Genomic DNA, 20,549 nt, shown 5'->3' on the forward strand with positions numbered 1-20,549 from the left:
TGAAAGGGGAAAATATTAAAAAAGAAGAAAAACCACAGGTTCAAAAACAAGAGGTTGAAAAATCTTTGTATGATGATCCAGAAGTATACAACAGTTTAATAACAGATGATGAAAGTTCATTTGATAATACAGCACTTGCTATTACTCAGCCACCACCATCAACAAGTACTCCAGCTCGTAGAAATCCTCTTCTCACTAATTATCTACAACGTTTAAGTAAAAAACATAAAGATAATGATATGAGATATGGTGTACGCAGAAAACGTGGTGAAATGTATATGGGTGATTCACCTATTTCATTTGCAAATGATACAATAACTGTCAAAGAAAAAAATTATCCAATAACTCCTGGGTTGTTGGAATTATTATTTAGAAAATCACCAGAGGATGCACTCATCACCCCAGATGATAAGAAAAAGTACTTGGACATAATTCAACATACCACCGCTCATAGGAAAAATTATGATCCAAATCGTACCATTTATGAAGATACAACAATCAAGTTCAATAAATACATTGCTGATTTTATCACCAAGTTCGGTAAAGGGTTACCAAAATATATGATTGCAAGAAAACAGGGATTACCAATGGATTATGTTTACTGGGATGATCCAAATGAACTAGTTGATCGTTTGCGACTACTTATGGCATCTCAAGCTGCTGGAAATCCAAGTCACACGAATGAAATCATGTCAATTATTGAAGAGCTTAGAGAGGCTGGAGTTATATATTAAAAGCTTCTCAAAAATTAAATCATTCACACGCTGACAGTCAAAGTGTTCACAACCATGAGCATCGATATATTTGGACGTCCACTGGACAATGATAAGTCAGGTCAACGAGGCCCTGCTGGTAGAGGTTTCAATGTAACTTCTGATGGAAACTATAACATTGAGAATAAAAGGCTGTGCAATCTCGGTAATCCTTCAAATGAACATGATGCGACGACAGTGCAGTTTGTACTGAGACAGATGTCTGAACTGAATAAAAGTATAGACAGTGAACAGAAAGAGATTATTTCACATTTACACTCTGAAATAGTAATACTGAAAGCTGCTGTGGGAAATTTGCAGACGACTATTGAGGAAGTTAAAGCAGTACTTTCCTCTCACCAAAATAATATCAAATATCTCACTGAGAAACTCAATGAACGACAAAAAGACAGTGATAGCTGAAGAGCTTCACAAACCAGCTCGCAGGAACTATAAACGTCGTCATGTTGACATCCGAGGCCTCGACGAGACTTGGCAAGCTGACTTGGTTGAGATGATTCCATATGCGACAGTCAATAAAGGATACAAGTATCTGCTTACAATCATAGACATATTTTCTAAATATGCCTGGGCAGTTCCAATTAAATCAAAAAGTGGTGTAGATGTCACTAGTGCTATGAAGTCTGTACTCCAGCAAGGTCGTGTACCCAAGAATCTCCATGTTGATCAGGGTAAAGAGTTTTACAACAAAGAATTCAAAGATCTGATGAAGCAGCACAAGATAAATCTGTATTCAACATTCAGCAATCTCAAAGCATCCATATGTGAACGTTTCAATAGAACACTTAAGACTAAAATGTGGCGAGAGTTTACAGCTCATGGCAGCTACAAGTGGACCGATATACTTGATGACTTGGTGAATACTTACAACAACACCAAACATAGTACCATCAAAATGAAACCTGTCGATGTTACTACTGCTCAGGAGAAACAACTGTTGGAAAATATATATCAACCACTGAAAACCAAATCGAAGCAGAAGTTTAAAGTTGGAGACAAAGTCCGAATCAGCAAGTACAAGCATGTTTTTGACAAAGGATACACGCCAAACTGGACAACAGAAGTCTTCACAATCAAATCGGTGCAGAATACGAATCCAACGACGTACAAGCTCGTGGACTATCAGGATCAACCAATTGAAGGCGGATTTTACAACGAAGAACTCAGCAAAGTCAAATATCCAGATGTATATCTTGTTGAAAAAGTAATTAGAAAACGTGGAAATAAATACTATGTTAAATGGTTAGGTTTTGATACTAAACATAAAATAGTTGGATCAATAAATCAGATATGTAAAACACAAATTATATTTACATTGTTTTTATTTACAAAACCTTAATACATAAATCGTAAAACTATATTTACATTGTTTTTTAATATTACTAATTTTTTTGTCTTTTATTATTATTATTTTCATCTTCTACAAGTTTTCGTTTCTTAAAATCTAAGGAGCCTTTATAACCCCAAGGCACAGTATCCGTGCTTGCCTCAATGAGTTGACGTTTATCGTCAGCCCAACTGAGAGCAAGTTTTTCCAGTTTAATTGTATGTACTTGATGTTTTTTACTTTTGATCATGTACTGCTCTTTCTTCAGCAGCACATTTTCAAAAAGACATCTTTTGAAGTCATCAAACGTGATGGTCTTCAAGGCTGATCCTCTGATACCTTTTGCCCGTTTCTTAATCCTATCCTTTTCCTTCTCAGGATCATGGATTTCGAAGGCATACAATTTGGCTCTGAGACCCACGAACTCGGACATGATTTTTCCATTGTTCTCATCCTTCATGAGCCCCAGAACCTTTTTATTGACAAGAGGCATGTTGAAGACATTTTCCGGGGGGTAATCGGAGGTATCAAACCTTGAAATATCACGTTTGGTGTCTTCATAGATGTTGGGTACATCAAATTGGTAAATTAGACTGTCTGTGTCGGTGTACAATAATTTTGAGGTTTTTACATAATTTTTAAGCACATAATTATAGTGAAAGTCGTAGATATAAATTTTAGATAGATCTAATATACTAAATCCTACATAAATTGGTTTGTCGAAGCAAACTCTTACTTGTTTTAGTTCAACTATAACCATATCTTCATCAAAAATTGTAAGGCTGTGGAAGTTTGGCCTACATACTAAATCGGATACATTGTATCGACCTTGCCACTTAGTTCTTAAATATATCTTTGTACTTCCTTACATTATCCATCGTCTTTCCAAAAACCGCATTATTGATTAATTTATCAAAATTTTTTTCAAACTCATTTTTTGCAAGCTTTCGACATTCGGTATTTTTATCAATGTATGACTTGAGCCAGTCTGACTGCTCAAATTTTAAGACCCGATGTATTTTCTTAAGAACTAAACCTAAATCTAAACATTGTTTTAAATTCTTATAATGTATTACATAATTAGTCTTATCATACAGAGTTGTCGTGAGTTTTTGTTGTTTGCTACCAGGTGGTACAAAATGTTCCTGACATAAAGGTAGATCTTTGTGTAGATCATGTAATTTCTCAGGATAGTGTAGGTCCACTTCAAGGATGTAGCCTACACTCTCATCATCATTGAAAAACTGATCTACATTATCTACATTTTCAACCCATTCAAATTTACCCTTGGGTAAAGACATACTCATCGCTGCGCCATACAAATTATTTACATCGTAGTACATCAGGTATGTTTCGGGGTTGTTTGAATCAAAATCTTTGCCCATATACCGGTTGTTAGCTTCAGCATGTCTATTAGCACACATCGATACCCCACCGCGAACACCCTTTTCAATAAAAAGAAGCATCTCAGGATCAGTAAATAGTTCAAGTTCTACACCAGTATGCTTTAACATTGCCGAGTTTGAAAGACCTGGTGCTGTATGAAAATGTAGAGCATCTAGATTGTATGTTTTAAAGCAACTACGTCTAAAGTTTTCAAAGACATCAGCCAAGAGAAGGACATCAGTCTTCAAGTACAAGTCTGAGTACTCTCCAAGCGTGTTAATATTTAACTCGTTCCAGACTACTTGGGCAAAAGTATAATCGTCATTGGAAATAGTTGAGTTTGTTAATTTTGAATAAAATGATTCCTGGTCAGGTAACTATGTCTCGTCTAGTCTGTCAATACTGTCAATGTACTCATACGGAAATACACCCTTACGAGTTGCTAATTTGAATTGATTAGGGTCAGGGTAGTGTAGTCGCGTAATCTGTTTGTCTTTGTCATCAAGTTATGAAGCTAATTTCTCTAAGCTAGAAGCCATGAATCTGAATGAATCAATAAATCTTAGAGAGACTAAAGTATTTTTAACTGATTTTATAAATGAAATGTAACGCTCTTTATTGATTGGTAATAATGAAATTTCACCTTCAAATACTGTAGCTAAGGATTTAATTATGAAGTGTGAGTCATAGCCGGATAAATTATGAAAGACAATTGGGATAATTGTAGATTTTTGATAATTAACGTTACATGATTTATGAGCTGCGTTTCTATAGTTACCGGTAAAGTGACAATGATCATAGACTTTATCTGTCGTAGAAGTGATTGGTTTTTCACAGATGTGACACTCAGTTGCCTGGTTGTGTCTATCTTGTTGCTCTCTGGTTAGGGGTTTCATTTTAATGGGATTCTTTAGAATTTTTTCAAAGTCTAGAGCTAACGACTCTAATTGTTTAATGAACCAGTTGATGCAATCAGTAGAACGGTTTAATTGGAATCTAGACAGTGTGTTGTCATAGCTGCAATGCACATAGTAAGCAATACTGTGTGGAACATGTTTATGAACTATCTTTTCATCATCTCCTGGGGGTTCGAGTGTGCATTCAAGATCCGCGTAAACTACAAACGGTACAGTATCTTTGGACTTAAAATCTTTGAATTTCAAAATCTTATTTTTTTCACTAGGAAATTCCATACCAACTTTGTTAGATTTAAAACAGTCTACTCGGTGCTCTAAATAACATTTTTGAAGTTTAAAATGATTCAAACAACGATCACAAAAGTACAATTTATGTTTACCTAGAGATATTTGACTTCTAATTAATGCAGATAGATTATGTATCCATGCAAAGTGATAGACTGACTCAATATTATCTAAATTATCGGTATAATTTACACTTTTTTTAATCATCAATAAATGAATCGTTGGTATTTCTGACTCGAAGTTACTTAAATATAATGGGATAATAGTACTTTTTTCAGACTTTTTACCCGTGAATTCTGACTCTATACCATATATATTAATGCTAAGATCATTCATTTTTTCGAATTTTGGTACATCATTAAGTTTAATTGGAAATTGAATACCTTCATAGTTCAATCTGACGCTGAAGTGTCGATATCTTGTAGGGCTTTCCGGAACTAATACTGGTGGATGCAAGGCAGCGTTGACACACCACAGGAAGCAGAACTCATCATTGTGCTGGATATTTGTAACCGCATTCTTCCTGATAATGTCCCTCGGTAATCTGACGAAAGTGGAGTTCCCAACTTGAGTTGGTGCGAATCTTGACATAGTCACCATCAAGCTGTTCGGTCCAAGCAGACTCCATCCGGAACCCTCATGCTCAAAATCTTCAATTCGCTGTCTCAACTTGTCATACACATGCTCAGTGTACCAATCCTGGAGAGATGTGGCAGGGAGAATCTCACGGCTTTTAGTAATAAAAGATTTCCGCTCTTCAATATCTTGTTGATGTTTCCGGAATGTGCAGAAGAATTCCACATTCACTTTCAACCCTGCCAAATCTCTCAAGGCACTCTGCACCTTGTTAATGATGGTGTCTCGTGAGGCCTGGAGGAATGCTGCTGGATCTTTGTGATGCTGATTGATAACACATCCAGTCTGGATGTTGCCAGCAAAAGCATTCTCCAAGTCCGTCCATTTGACTCCTTGGTTGAGATCTCCACCAACAACTTGGTTACCGAGTCTGGAGAACTGATCGGCAAACAAGTTGAGTTGGTTGATGTGCGCTTGAACACTTCGTCTCACTTGAATTGTTGTTCCAGGATCCAGTAATATTGTGTTGAAGTATTCAATGGTTTCCTCACACACTCGTAAACACCTTTGACGATGATTATCAGTGAGTTGCTCTCCCAACAGATCAGCATATGAGACAGCAATAGTGTCCACCAAGTTTTTGAGAGCCTCAATGAGGTTAGGTTGAGTCATCTTGGGAAGACACACACTTCACTACTATCTGTTTACACTATTTTACAGGTTATGTACACTTGAATATAGTTTATGTATACTTTTAAGGTTATATACACTGTTTATAGGCTATGTACACTTTTAAAGTTATGTTCACTGTTTATAGGTTATGTTCACTGTTTATAGGTTATGTTCACTGTTTATAGGTTATGTTCACAATAGTTTATACACACACTGAATTTACACGATAGTTTTTGGTACACTGGACTACAGTTTATGCACACAATAGTTTTTGCACACTAGACTATACTCGCGTACTTCACAACACTGAACTTCACTATATTTTATAACACTGAATACTGTTTAATCACGAGAGATGTTTCACTGGAGACTTGTACTTCGTTTTTGTAAAGTACGCTCTCGGCGAGCTGCTTATATAGGCGGAAAATACTGCGCAGTTACCCTCACTCCTCTACCTCAAAACTGGTTTGATAACGTCATCTACTGCGCAGTAAGAAAATTCTAGAACAGAATGAGTCATCTACTGCGCAGTTATAAATAGAACAAAGAAAACTACGCAGTTACACGACCTTGAACAGGTTCAAGCCTGTCTGATGTCATCTACTACGCAGTTAGAAAATTCTAGAACAGAATGAGTCATCTACTGCGCGGTTAGAAGTAATGCACGCTGTCACCAGATGGCGTTGCGTGAAATCCTTCTCGCAAGTAGTTGACATAACTTCATTTTAAATATATAGCACATGGATATACCATACTACAAATGCGTAATCCTGAACTATTGATCTGTTATGGCTGAGCCGAAGGCAGGTTAATAGTTGAGGATGCTTTTTAACCTCCAAATGTTGAACTCAAATTCAAAATGGCGGATAGCAGCCACCAAATGGCGGATTCAAAATGGCGGATAGTAAGATTTAAAAAATGGCGGATAGTAAGATGGCGGCAGAATTCCCCACCAGCGCCACCTATAACCTCGATAAAAACCTCATCCATAACCTCAAAATGTCATACATATCTACATCCGGCAACACCTACTGTCGGTAAAAACAGGTCGCCCATATTTACAGATGATACTTATCACGAACATATAGTCGGTAATGTAGATCCCATCTCAGCATGGATACGAACCCATATATCTGTTTTACCGACTGGGGTTGCCTCCCCCTGACACACTGTTATAAATTCATTAAATTAAAGAATTTCAATATGATAGAGGATGTAAAAGAAATAATAGAAATTAATCCTAATGATAAAATTTGTGAAGCTTGTATAAATGGCAAGCAAACTCGATTACCTTCCAATAAAGTTAAAAATCGGGATCATGTAAGAAGACCATTGTTTATTGTACATTCTGATGTATGTGGTTCAATCACTCCGACGGCATTGAATGATAAAAATTATTTTGTCTTATTTCTTGATCATTATACTCATTATTGTGTAGTATATTTGCTTAAACATAAATCAGAGGTGTTTTCAGTATTTCAAGATTTTGTCGCGAAAAGTGAATCACATTTCAATCTCAAATTAACATACTTATACATAGATAACGGTAGAGAATATTTATCAAATGATATGAAAGATTACTGTAAAAATAAGGGCATAACTTATCATTTAACAGTTCCGCGAACTCCTCAATTAAATGGCGCTGCTGAACGGATGGTTAGAACAATTATAGAAAAAGTCCGGTCAATGATAGCCGGATCTTGTTTAGATAAAATTTTCTGGAGTGATGCAGTTTTAACAGCGACTTATTTAATAAATATTATTTCTAGTAGAGAATTAAAAATAATGAAGACACCTTATGAGTTGTGGCATAGCAAAAAGCCTTTGTTTAAATATTTAAAAGTATTTGGTTCGACTGTATATGTACATGATAAACTCAATAAAACTAAATTCGATAATAAATCTTGGAAAGGTATACTGGTTGGTTATGAATCAAATGGTTACAGAATATGGGATGTAGAATCTCACAAACATGCTGTTGTAAGGGATGTTATTGTGGACGAGACAAATTATATGGAGTCTCGGCCAGGTATAAAATCTGACAGAACGAATAAGGGTTCTGCAGTTGAAACTATATCTGATGAAACAAATAAGGGTTCCACAGATAAAACTGATTCATTTGAAGTTTCAGATAGTTTCAATAAATCTGATATTGAAAAATGAGATAGTTCATGTAAATCTGGTAATGATAAACCAGATAATATATCTGATATTGAGAAATCAGATAGTGTATGTATATCTGGTAATGATAAACCAGATCATGAATCTGATAATGAGGAATCAGATTTAAACTATAATTCCAGCAATAAATTTCCAAGATTAGAAAAAGAAAATAATGGTTTTGATGTCAGTCGTCGGAGGAGTGAAAGGATTAAAAGTCTTCCTAAAATATCATATGATGAATCTGGTAGTTCAGATGAATGCATGTTATTGGCACAATCAATGATAAATGCTGTTCCTAATTCTTTTGATGAAATAAAGAATAGAAACGATAGGGTTAAATGGGAACAGGCTATTAAAAGTGAACTTGATTCACTTGAAATAAATAATACTTGGACATTAGTACCAAGACCGAAAGATAAAAATATTGTAGATTGTAAATGGATATTCACAATTAAAAATGATGAATTCGGTAATCCACATAAATACAAAGCTCGTTTAGTAGCTAGAGGTTTCAGTCAGAAATACATGGTAGATTATGATGAAACTTTTGCACCAGTAGCTAGGATATCTAGTTTTAGGTTTATTGTTGCATTTGCTAATCAAAATAATCTGTTACTACACCATATGGATGTAAAAACAGCATTCTTAAATGGTCAACTAAAAGAAGAAATTTTTATGAATGTACCGGAGGGGGTTCAATGCAAAAAGGGTCTTGTCTGTAAACTAAACAAAGCTCTGTACGGTTTAAAGCAAGCAGCTCGGTGCTGGTTTGAAGCGTTTGAATCAACTTTAAAAGAAATAAATTTTCAAAATTCTCCAGTAGATAGATGCATTTACAGTTTAGATCTCGGTGATATAAGAAAGAATATACACTAGTCACAAAAATTAAGGGATATAAAAAAAATTCCAAATTTTTTGGTGATTTTCAGCGAGCTGTAACTCCGAGGAAAATGATCGCACAGAAAAAAAAAAAAAGCAAATTGTAGCTCCAAGTGTCTAGTTTTTAGATATGACCATGAAAATTTTTTGTCATCGTCAGGTCTGGAGAAATCCTAAGAAAACTACTGAAAAAAGTTTTTCGAAATTTTTTTCGTCTTAAAAAAGGTCTACGGGCTTCAAAAAATTTTTTCGATTGTTTCGTTTAAAAGCTCTTTTAGTAAATTTAATACCCTTTAATTTGACGTAATCAAAAAGCCTGTACGATAATTTGCCGCGGAGTTATCGTCAATCAAAGCAAAAAAGTTTTTTTGACTTTGGAAATCAATAACTCTGGAAATAATGACCGTATAGGAAATCGAAGGAGGGTTTTGAAAACTACACAATATTCTCTATAAGAAAACGTAAACCGCTTTTGAAGAAAAATTTTTTTGAATTGAAAACTCGGACTGAAAAAAGACAAAAATTCGCATAATTAAGGATATTTGGATAACTTGGTATAACTTTGGATAAAATGGATGAACGAAGGATATCGTTGGTAATTTTTAACTTCAAAGTGTCCCCTAAAATCCCTAAGAAATTCAAAGCGCTGCGATTTTTTGTTCATAGTGCCCAGAAGCTTCAAATTCTGTGTTTTCGCAAAAATCACCATTATGAGCAATTTCGTGATTTTTATTCATTTTTCCATTGAAAAAAATTTTTTTCAAAATTCTTTATTTTTTCGATCAAAGAGATTGATTTTTCAAGAAATTTGAAAAAAAAAAAAAAAAATTTTCAATTTTTTCGAAAATTTTTTTCGAAATTTTTTTTATCAAAAATTTTTTTTTAAATTTTTTTTTTTTTATCGTCTTCAGAATGCTTCACTGTTGTCAAAAAAAATTAACTCAATTATTTCTGTCCGCTACAACTGCCTTAGTTTTAAATCTCATTTTAAAAATTCAATAAAAACAAATTGATATACCCCCCGCGGAGTTCGGCTTTTCCTCACACAAAACTTGAATTTTACGTTTTCTTTTTAGCCTAAATTCCTTACGTGAATTTTATGTAAGCTTTTCTTTGATAAGCACCTTTTGATATGCCTCGTCGACATTTAGCTGCCACAGATGTGGCTCGCATTGTTACCCTCCTTCAAGAGGGCTACAGTCAGGTGGAAGTAGCAGCTTCTATGGGAGTGAGCCAGTCCGTTATCAGTCGGGCCTATGCCCGATTTAACGCGACTCAAAGTTACGATCGTCGTCCGGGTCAAGGTAGACTACGAATCACTACCGAGCGTGATGATCGAGCTATCATTCGAGATGCTCGTCGAAACCCTACTACGCATGCCCACACGATCGCTCATCAATTTCGCAATCGTCGACAACGTCCTCCCCAACAACACATATCGGCATCGACGGTTCGAAATCGCTTTCGAGAGCAAGGACTACGCGCTAGACGCGCAAATCGCGTGCCTATGCTCACTCCACGACATCGCCGAGCCCGATTGGCCTATGCTCATGATCATCACCATTGGGGTCGTAGACAGTGGACCAGTGTATTAGGACTGACGAATCTCGATTTTGTCTTCATGGCAGCGATAGACGATCTCTCGTTTGGCGCCGTCGTGGAGAACGAGATCGGGATGGTTTTACGAGACCAGTTACAGCTTTCAATGGTGGCTCAGTCATGGTGTGGGCAGGCGTGTCCTTCAATACCAGAACCCCGTTGGTCATCGTTCGTGGGACGTTGACTGCCGATAGGTACGTCGACGAAATTCTGGAGCCACACGTCCTGCCTATGCGCACACGCATGGGGGCAAGACGGTTCATTTTGATGCAGGATAATGCTCGTCCTCACACTGCAGTTTGAGGACGAGCATTTGATTACGTTAAATTAAAGGGTATTAAATTTACTAAAAGAGCTTTTAATTGAAACAATCGAAAAAATTTTTTTGAAGCCCGTAGACCTTTTTTAAGACGAAAAAAAATTTCGAAAAATTTTTTTTCAGTAGTTTTCTTAGGATTTCTCCAGACCTGACGATGACAAAAAATTTTCATGGTCATATCTAAAAACTAGACACTTGGAGCTACAATTTGCTTTTTTTTTTTTTTCTGTGCGATCATTTTCCTCGGAGTTACAGCTCGCTGAAAATCACCAAAAAATTTGGAATTTTTTTTATATCCCTTAATTTGTGTGACTAGTGTATATGTAGTATTATATGTTGACGATCTTGTTATTGCTACTTACGATATAAATGAAATGAATAGATTTAAAGATTATTTAATGTGTAAATTTCAAATGGTAGACTTAAAAGAATTAAAATTATTTTTAGGTATACGGGTTACTAGAAAAGAATCCATTTTAACATTAGATCAAAATACTTATGTAAAATCAGTTTTGAAAAAATTTAAAATGCAGGATTGTAATCCAGTTAATACACCTCTAGAATCGAAAATTGACTATATAGCTCTAAATTCAGACGAAAACTGTAATAAGCCATGCCGTAGTGTTATAGGTTGTTTAATGTATTTGATGATATGTACTCGTCCAGATTTAAGTTTTGCAGTTAACATTGTTAGTAGGTACATGAATAAAAATAATAGTACACTCTGGCAATATTTAAAAAGAATTTTAAGATATTTAAAAGGTACTGTGGACATAAAATTGATTTATAGTCAAAGCAATTATAAAGACATAATAAGTGGGTATGTAGATGCTGATTGGGCAGATGATAAAAATGATAGGAAAAGTACAACTGGTTATCTATATAAATTATATGAAAATTGTACAATATGTCGGGCTACAAAACGACAGGCATCCGTAGCAGGTTCAACATCAGAAGCTGAATATATGGCTCTGTATGAGGCTGCACGAGAGGCTTTGTGGTTACGGTCTTTAGCAGAAAGTATAAAATTAAAAATAACAGGTCCAACAACTATATATGAAGATAACAATGGTTGTATAAATATTGCAAATAATTCTTCGAGTCATAAGAGATCGAAGAATATTGATATTAAGTATCATTACTCTCGTGATAAGGTAGAAAAGGGACTAATTAAATTAATTTATATGCCTACAGATCAACAGATAGCTGATTCACTCACAAAGTCTTTGCCTGGAATAAAATTTGTGGAGTTCAAAACACAAATGGGCTTAAAATAGTTTTTAAGGACTTTATATAATATAATTTGTAAATGGTTTGGTTAAGGTTTTCCCATAAGATGTTGGGTTTTCCCTTAACCCATAAGCAACGAATGTTGGACCTAGTAGAATCAAATGAAGTTGAGTAGTTCATGTTGAGAAAAGAGTCGTTACGTTTTATTATTAAGTAAGATAATTATTTCTTAAAATTATTATTTAAGGGATTTATTTTTGAGGGGGCGTGTTGGATTCTCTGAGCAAAAATAAATTTTAGTAACAAACTTTTAGTTTTATATTTTAGATATTTGGTTCTTAGAAATATTTATTTTAGAAAAATAATGTATTTTTCTTTTATTAGTTTTTAAATGTGAAAAACACATTTAAAGGCACATTTGTGCAGCTAGAATAGGAAAGCCTGTATAGACTTGATTTTACGACCTTATGTACTTGAGTTGTACAAAGAACTCTCTATTTTACACTGTAAAGTACAACCAAATATTACGGTCTTAGTTAAGAAGGAAAACATGTGTTTTACTAAGGACAATACAGAGGGTTAGACCTCACAATAAAATAGTTTTTAACAATATAGTTAGTCTGCGACTAAACTCTGTCAAGTAACGACACTTCTCTCGATATGATTCTTTTCTTTAAAAATAAAGATTCTATTTGAATCACTCTATGTGGATAATAATATTGTTTTTTTACTTTATTTATTATTAATCCTATCCATAATTTCCAAGATTTATTGTACTGTATTTTAATGCTCTAAAATATACAATAAAATTAAATTATTCATGTAAGAGTAATAAATTGAAAATTAAATGGAATTTAATGTGACTTTTTTTAAATGTTACCGTTTGACGGGCTATAATTTTGCAACTAGTGGTTTTACAGTCTTCGACTAAAGAGATATTTTTGTAGAGAATTTAATTTCCTACAAAAGCCATGAGAAAGTTTTTTGGACAAAAATTTTTTTCATAACGAAAAATCCACTTTAAACAAAAAAAAATATTTCCTGTGTTATTTAAATGGGAAATTGAATTTTTTAATGAGCTAAGCCGCTATTGGACTTAAACCCTTTAGCCCAGCGGCATAATTTTTTATTTTCTATAAACTACCAGATTTTCAGGTATAGCAGTAAAAAAAAAAATATCACCTAAAAATGACACCCTAATATATATATATATATATATATATATATATATATATATATATATATATATATATATATATATATATATATTGCAGTATGAAACGTAATTTTGTTTTTGAAAGAGTCTACTTTTTGACAATGACATATATTATGTGTTCGCTAGGTTTCATAACTTTTCAAAGAACTGATACTTGAGCTTCATAGTTGTACTTTCTGTACGCGAATGTTCGACTGTGCCTTGAATGCGTATATATTTTTATGTCATAATCTTAAGTGTATTAGTGTAAATTATGAAGATCCACAATAAAATATTAGCTACTATAGACCAACAAGTATAGCAATACAACCAGAACAGTGATGGTATAGTAGAGAAATAAGTGGCACTAGGCATAATTTCTAGAAATATGAATAATCGTTTTTTATTGCAGAAAAAGTTTTTGAAAGTATTATTTAATATTTATATTATTATTTAACAAGTTACTATATACATATTTAATATTGTTTTAAGTTTAAAAAAATGATTAATAAGCAGAATAGCAAAAAATGAATTTTTTGATTTAATTAATATAATTAAACTACTAATAAATAATAAATAATTATTTAAATTAATTTTTTTTTTTTCATGAAGAATCCCAAACCTTTAATTAATGCATTTTTAAGAAATTTTAAATTTAAATAAATTTATATGGCATTTGCTACAATATTTTTAATTACAAAAATGTAATTAATGAATTTTTTTTTTTAATTTTGTAAATTTTAGTAATGCATTGCTGTCCAAAATAAAATTTTTTTTAAATAATCCATAAGTGCTTTAATCAATCGACTTATTAAATCTAATCATTTTTACTTTAAAAAAACGCAATGATTGTTGCAAAGTTTGTTTTAATCGATTGATTTGTTTTATGAATATCATTGTTTAACCGTTTTCTAAAAATGTTTTGTTAAATAGCTTCCAAATTATTAATCTGTAATTAATAAATATGTAACAATGAAATTTTTGAAAAATAAAAAACCAAAAATATCTGGTCGACGCTTTTTTTTTCTAATATTAAAACAGAAAAAAATTAATTTAATACTTTTTTTCTTAAATTTCATAAATATTATAAAAAATTATATTACAAATAATAAACAGTGCGATATACATTCTTAATGTTTAAAAAAATTAATAATTTAAAAATCACAATTATTAATTTGTTTTCGAAAGAAAAATGGAAAATTTTTTAACTAAGGAATTCGCAACCCTGCTACAATTGTGAGAGTCAAAAATTTGTGACATTTTTCATACATACGATAAATTTTAAGTAATGAAATTGAATATGTAGAATATATACGTGTCAAGTTATGTTAAAACATCGTACAAAGAAATTTGTAAACAAATCTTCAAATATTTTTTTCACTGCTTTGAAAAGTTATAAAACGCAGCGAACACATGTGTCATTGTTGAAATGTATTCTCTGTCAAAAATAAAATTTAGTTTATTCATGCTGCAGTATAACTTTATTAATAAATTTATGGAAGATGTCGATTAAATATAAAAATAGTTTTAAATAATAAATAAAAATGTAAAATATACACTCAATCTATAATTCATGATGTTGCGATATTAATTTTAAAAATTTTTTCTTATAAATTTACAAAAGATATAACAAACTCGTAAGCGAACAGTTGTTATAAGTTTTTTTTTCGTGAGCCACATAGATTTTTTAATATAAATTTAAATGCAAAATATTCTTTCCATTAAACAATTGAAGATTCGTAATCTTAGAAACATTTTTTTTTTTCAGAAATTGGAAAATGTATTACTATATGCAACCAATAAAAAGAAATTAATCTTTTTTGTTTTAATTTAAAATTCGGAATTGTTGTATCATATCTCTCTCTCTCTCTCTCTCTCTCTCTCTTACGGCAGTGCACATCGAGGAAAGACATTATATTAAGCATGGAGACTATACATGACACTGTATTAAAAGATCATTTCATGCCTTTGTAAAGCGCTTCTTCTTTTTTATGATGATGTGTCACACTACACGTGCGGCCAACGAAGGAGGGTTCGTGTTGTCTTGAGCAACTATATTTCACGAGTACACTAACACATATATACACATGCGTGCGCATATACGTTTATAGAGACCGGAGTCGAAGAGACACATTGACTTGCATTCACTTGTTTATTCCTGTTTATTCGTGGTAGTTTGACTGTCAAACTTCGATAGTGGTATACAATGAAACACTTGTCTTACCGGTATAGTGCAGTGGTAGTTATTGACAAGTGTTTTTGTTTAATCTGATAAAACTTAATTATTTATTTTTTATAATGGAATACGCATTGGTAAAAGTCCCTCATGAAGATAATAAAAAAGTGGTCGTTGAAACTTGTCACATAAAAAACTTTAGTACCTTCAATATTTTGACTCAAAATCAAGTGTATCGTTACGATGACGGTGTGAAGAAATTTAAATGCATAATATTACATCAATCAGGTAAGTCACAAATATAACATAATTTTGCCCAGTTAATGCATTCCATAATAAAATTTTTGTGTTTTATTGGAATTTCAATTATAGCCACGGTTGCCATATCACAATCTATACTTGGTTTAATTTATGTTTGTTTCTCTGATAGCTTATAATATATTTAATTATGCTAATTAACTAAACACTATAAGTTGACAATTCTAATAATATTTTGAACATATAAGTAGATAAATATTGAAAAAAGAATCAAATAATGATGAATATCTATTTAGTCACAGTTTATTAAAATATTTTCTCGCATAAGTTTCTTTAAATTAAAAATATACAATGAACATTATGATTTAAATGTGTGAAAAAGAAACTGACAATATATTTATATAAAATAAAACTAATAAAAAATTATTATTAAATTATAAATACATTTAAAAACGTGTCGACATGTCTAATGGTTTTTAGAAAGAATAAATTGTATTTCTATAGTTCGCTTATTTTCAGTTTACGCTTATCCCTGATTAAAAAAAAGAATTAGAAAGAATTCAAAATGATTTGATTTTTAATCATTTTGAATACTTTCTAATCCTTCAAATCCTTTTTAATACTATCTCTTATGGGCATTTAACATATGAGCTCATTTTTAATTCTTTTTTTTAATAAGGGATAGTTTATAAATTTAAAATAAATATTTTGTTAGTTTATATATTCTTTATACAAAATTATGAAAGTAATAAACTTTATTTGTAGTTCGTGTTTTTATGAAAAAAAAATTTTTTTGATGAGTATTGTGCATACATAGATGTATTTATAATTTTATTGTTTCTTAAGATTTGATTCTTGTAAATTTTAACAAATTTTTTATTTGATATAATATTTTATTACACTTTACATGAGTATAGTTTATAATCAGTTTATTACTGGATTATGCAATCCGACATTAATTAAAAAATTATTTCACTTAATACATTCAATTGTTCAATGTGTTTTAAAATGTTATTGTTATAAATGTATATTATGAATTTAAATAAAGTTTAATCATTCGAAATAAACAAAATTGAAATATTTTTTCAATAAAAACAAGAATTAAATAAGAAATAAATTAGTTCGAAGTATCTATCAATCAATTATTTATATATTATTATATGATGAATTTCAGATTCATGGGACCATTTGTTGAAACCAAAATTTCGCATACGAGAGCCTGTCATAACAAATCGGTCATCGTTAGAATCATCGTCAGATGATGAGAAAGAAACAGAATCGGGGGTCGCCAACGCCAAAATAGCTAGAAAAGTATTTATTCAATTTGTATATGTTTAAAAAACATTATATCCCTGGAAAAAAATGTTTTTATCAAATTTTATGAAATGAATAATCTTATGCACTTTCATACAGTTTTATTGAAATCTATCTTTAATATTAAAATAGAGATGAAATGTATGTGAAACCAATTTATTCGTGATATGATTGGTTGAAAATAACTATTCTCATTATGATTGGTTGAAAGTGAATATAATATACATAAACGACACATAAATATATCATGACAACAAATATGAGGCGCGCGATTGCGCGCGCTAATTTAAATTCTATTTAATATAAAATTGAGATGCAATGTATGTGGCATCAAACTATTCGTAACGTGATTGGTCGAATATATCATGAGCATGAAAATATATGCAAACGCTATAGTAAGGCGCGCGCTTGCGCGCGCAAATTTGAATACTAGTAAAATTTTAAAAACATGCATAAAATTTTATAGAGATATTTTCAATATAAACTTTTAATTATAAAAATCTATAAATTTTAAATTTCGATAGATTAATAACATAAATCAGTTATCCCGTGGGCAATAAGAAAAATAATCGATTTCGTTTAAATACGAATTATTTTTGAAGTAATCGTCCAGCCAACTATTTATTGCTGTCGTTATTGCTTAACTTCGATGATTAAATTCCATCCGTAACATCCTATCGTTGGCTTTACTGTTCATACTAAATGTGTGTTTTATGGTGTATATAAATTTAACAAGTGATTGGATTATTTGAAATACTTATTTTCTTTTCAAAAATGATTTAAAAGACTTAAAATAAGAATACTACTTAATTTGGAGAAGGTTTTATCAAGTTATTTATGATAAGAAAACTGAATAATTACAATAATATAAATAATAATAACAAAATTTCAAGGGTCCATTACATTCAGCATGCACAATCAAAAAACAATAACTTAATAAAATGTTATAAAATTGATGTTCCACACTTTAATGAAATTTTAGCAAACTTAAGAAAATAATATAAAATTTCATAAAAACATTTAGTGGGTCGATAAAATTTTACAAATTATTATAGTTACATAAAACTTTATGAATTAATATAAAATGATAAAAAATTTTATACAATATACCGAATATTAAAAAATTTACGTAGCATAATATCATAAAGTTATATAAAATTTTGAAAGGTTCTACAAAGTTTTATAAATACTTTATTCTCGGGATCGATAGCATTTTATAAGTTTTTATAAGATTATATAAAATTTTATAAAAATTATTTACTAAATTCTTATAAAATTTTACAAAAAAACTAATTGCCATATCTCATAAAAGCATTATTTATAAAAGATTAATTTTTTTTTCTATTTTCAGAATAACAAACAAAATAAAATAACATCATATAAACAGAAAACAGAAGCAATTATAAAGGTGTATGAAGCAAATAAAAAGAGTAACAATGAAAAAGTATGTATTCAATGATGCACTCATGTTTCTTTCTCGTTAATTATTTTTTCACTTATTATTTATTATTTAAATTGTTAAAGGCTTCTAATAGTACCTCAGGACAAGATGATGAGACTCAAGAATTACAAATGAATTATGAAGAAATTGAAGTATTACCAGATTTGCCTGATAATACAACACAAGAAATATTACCAGAGTCATTAGATAACACCGGCTGACATGATTTTTTTTTTCTGAGATATAATAAATTTTTTTCACTAATTTTATAGTGCTGATACCGAAATCAGACCTTATTTTATCGTATCACATCAGATTTTTTATAAAACGAATATATTCACAATTTTTGATTGCTCAGTAAAAATGAATTAAATTAATAAGTCATGGCGCTTTTTTTATCGAATTAAGTGACATCTTGTGAGAAAATATATTAGTTAGAATCTCGACGCGACCATTCGAAACGTGTTACATGGAAAGAAGCCTTTATAGTTACTTTGTTTACAAACGGTTTGCTAAAGTCAGTTTGTTTATTTAAAAAAATTGTTTACATTTCATTATTGGTGTTTAAAATATTCAATTGTTGTTTTGTGATTTAAAACTGTCGGAAAAATATAATGTTTTCAAGAAAGTGTCGTAATAGCCCAGATACATTTTGTTACATTTGTGGAAATTTTATGACTTTGAAACAGAAATTGAAAATTACTGAATTTGTGGAAAAGACTTATAATTCTTATTTTGGCTTTAAAATTCAACTCAGATCGTAGACTCCGAACTTTGTGTGTACTATTTGTGTTGAACTATTAAGGCAGTGGACATACGGCAAAAAAGCATCTCTACCTTTTGGTAGACCGATGATATGGAGAGAGCAAGTCAATCATTTTGATGACTGTTATTTTTGCTGTACCAATGTAAAAGGTTTCAATGCTAAAAATAAAAACAAAATAGTCTACGCAAATGTAACCTCAGTAACACGTCCTCTTCCGCACGGCCCAGATATTCCAGTGCCTCTTTCAAGTTCAATATCTGATCTTAGCTCAACATCATCAGAACAAAATATGCAGCGTCAAGAATCTAATGAAGTTTTTGAACCAATTTTAAATCAGCCTCAGAAATTCACACAGGGTGAATTAAATGATTTAGTTAGAGATTTAAATCTTACTAAAGAATCTGCTCAACTTCTGGGATCTAGACTTAATGCAAAAAAATTTGTTAGCTCCTAATACACATTTTGCTTGGTACAGGAAACGTGAAGAGGAATTTCTTCCGTTTTTCAATCAAGAAGAATCATTAGTTTATTGTAATAATATTCCTGATCTCATTAGGAAGTTAGGAGCCGAATATGTTCCTAGAGAATGGAGACTTTTTATAGATTCCTCGAAAAGGAGTTTAAAAGGTGTTCTATTACACAACACGAATCAGTATGCTTCTGTTCCAGTCGCTCATTCTGTTCATTTAAAAGAAACTTATGAAAATTTAGAAACAGTACTTGATATAATTAAATATGAAGAACATGGTTGGCAGCTTTGTGGAGATCTAAAAATTATAACTATGCTGTTAGGTCAGCAGTCAGGATACACGAAATATCCTTGTTTTTATGCGAGTGGGACAGTAGGGCACGAGCAAAGCATTACGTTCAAAAACAATGGAATCCTCGTACAAATCTGAAACCGGGAACCAAAAATGTGATACGAGAAAATTTAATTGATCCTAAGAAAATTTTATTACCTCCGCTTCATATTAAACTCGGTATGATGAAACAATTCGTTAAGGCATTGGATAAAGAAAATGATAGTTTTAAATACTTAAGTAAAAAATTTTCAAGGTTATCAGATGCAAAAATAAAAGAAGGAGTATTCGATGGGCCACAAATAAGATCTTTAATGACCGATGAAAAATTTGACAAGACATTAAATACAACTGAATCAGAAGCTTGGCTGGCGTTCAAAGATGTTGTCAACAATTTTCTAGGAAATCAGAAGCATCCTGACTATAAAAATATTGTGGCAAATTTATTAAATAAGTATAAAAAATTGGGGTGT

The 20,549-nt window shown here is 31.4% G+C and overlaps 1 protein-coding gene across 1 annotated transcript; it reads left to right on the top strand.

Annotated features, from left to right (window-relative positions):
* Positions 1 to 15,519: 15,519 nt before the first annotated feature.
* On the top strand, positions 15,520 to 20,098 carry LOC141537068 (uncharacterized). Its single transcript, XM_074257900.1, has 4 exons — positions 15,520 to 15,785; positions 16,930 to 17,066; positions 18,421 to 18,513; positions 18,594 to 20,098. Exons 1-4 carry the CDS (start codon positions 15,620 to 15,622, stop codon positions 18,729 to 18,731), a joined length of 534 nt encoding a protein of 177 aa, XP_074114001.1. The 5' UTR covers positions 15,520 to 15,619; the 3' UTR covers positions 18,732 to 20,098.
* Positions 20,099 to 20,549: the final 451 nt, after the last annotated feature.

This window comes from Cotesia typhae, unplaced genomic scaffold (genome assembly GCF_013202065.1).
Source record: "Cotesia typhae breed Kobodo isofemale line unplaced genomic scaffold, CoteBio_Ctyphae scaffold_58, whole genome shotgun sequence".
Classification (NCBI taxonomy): Eukaryota; Metazoa; Arthropoda; class Insecta; order Hymenoptera; family Braconidae; genus Cotesia; species Cotesia typhae.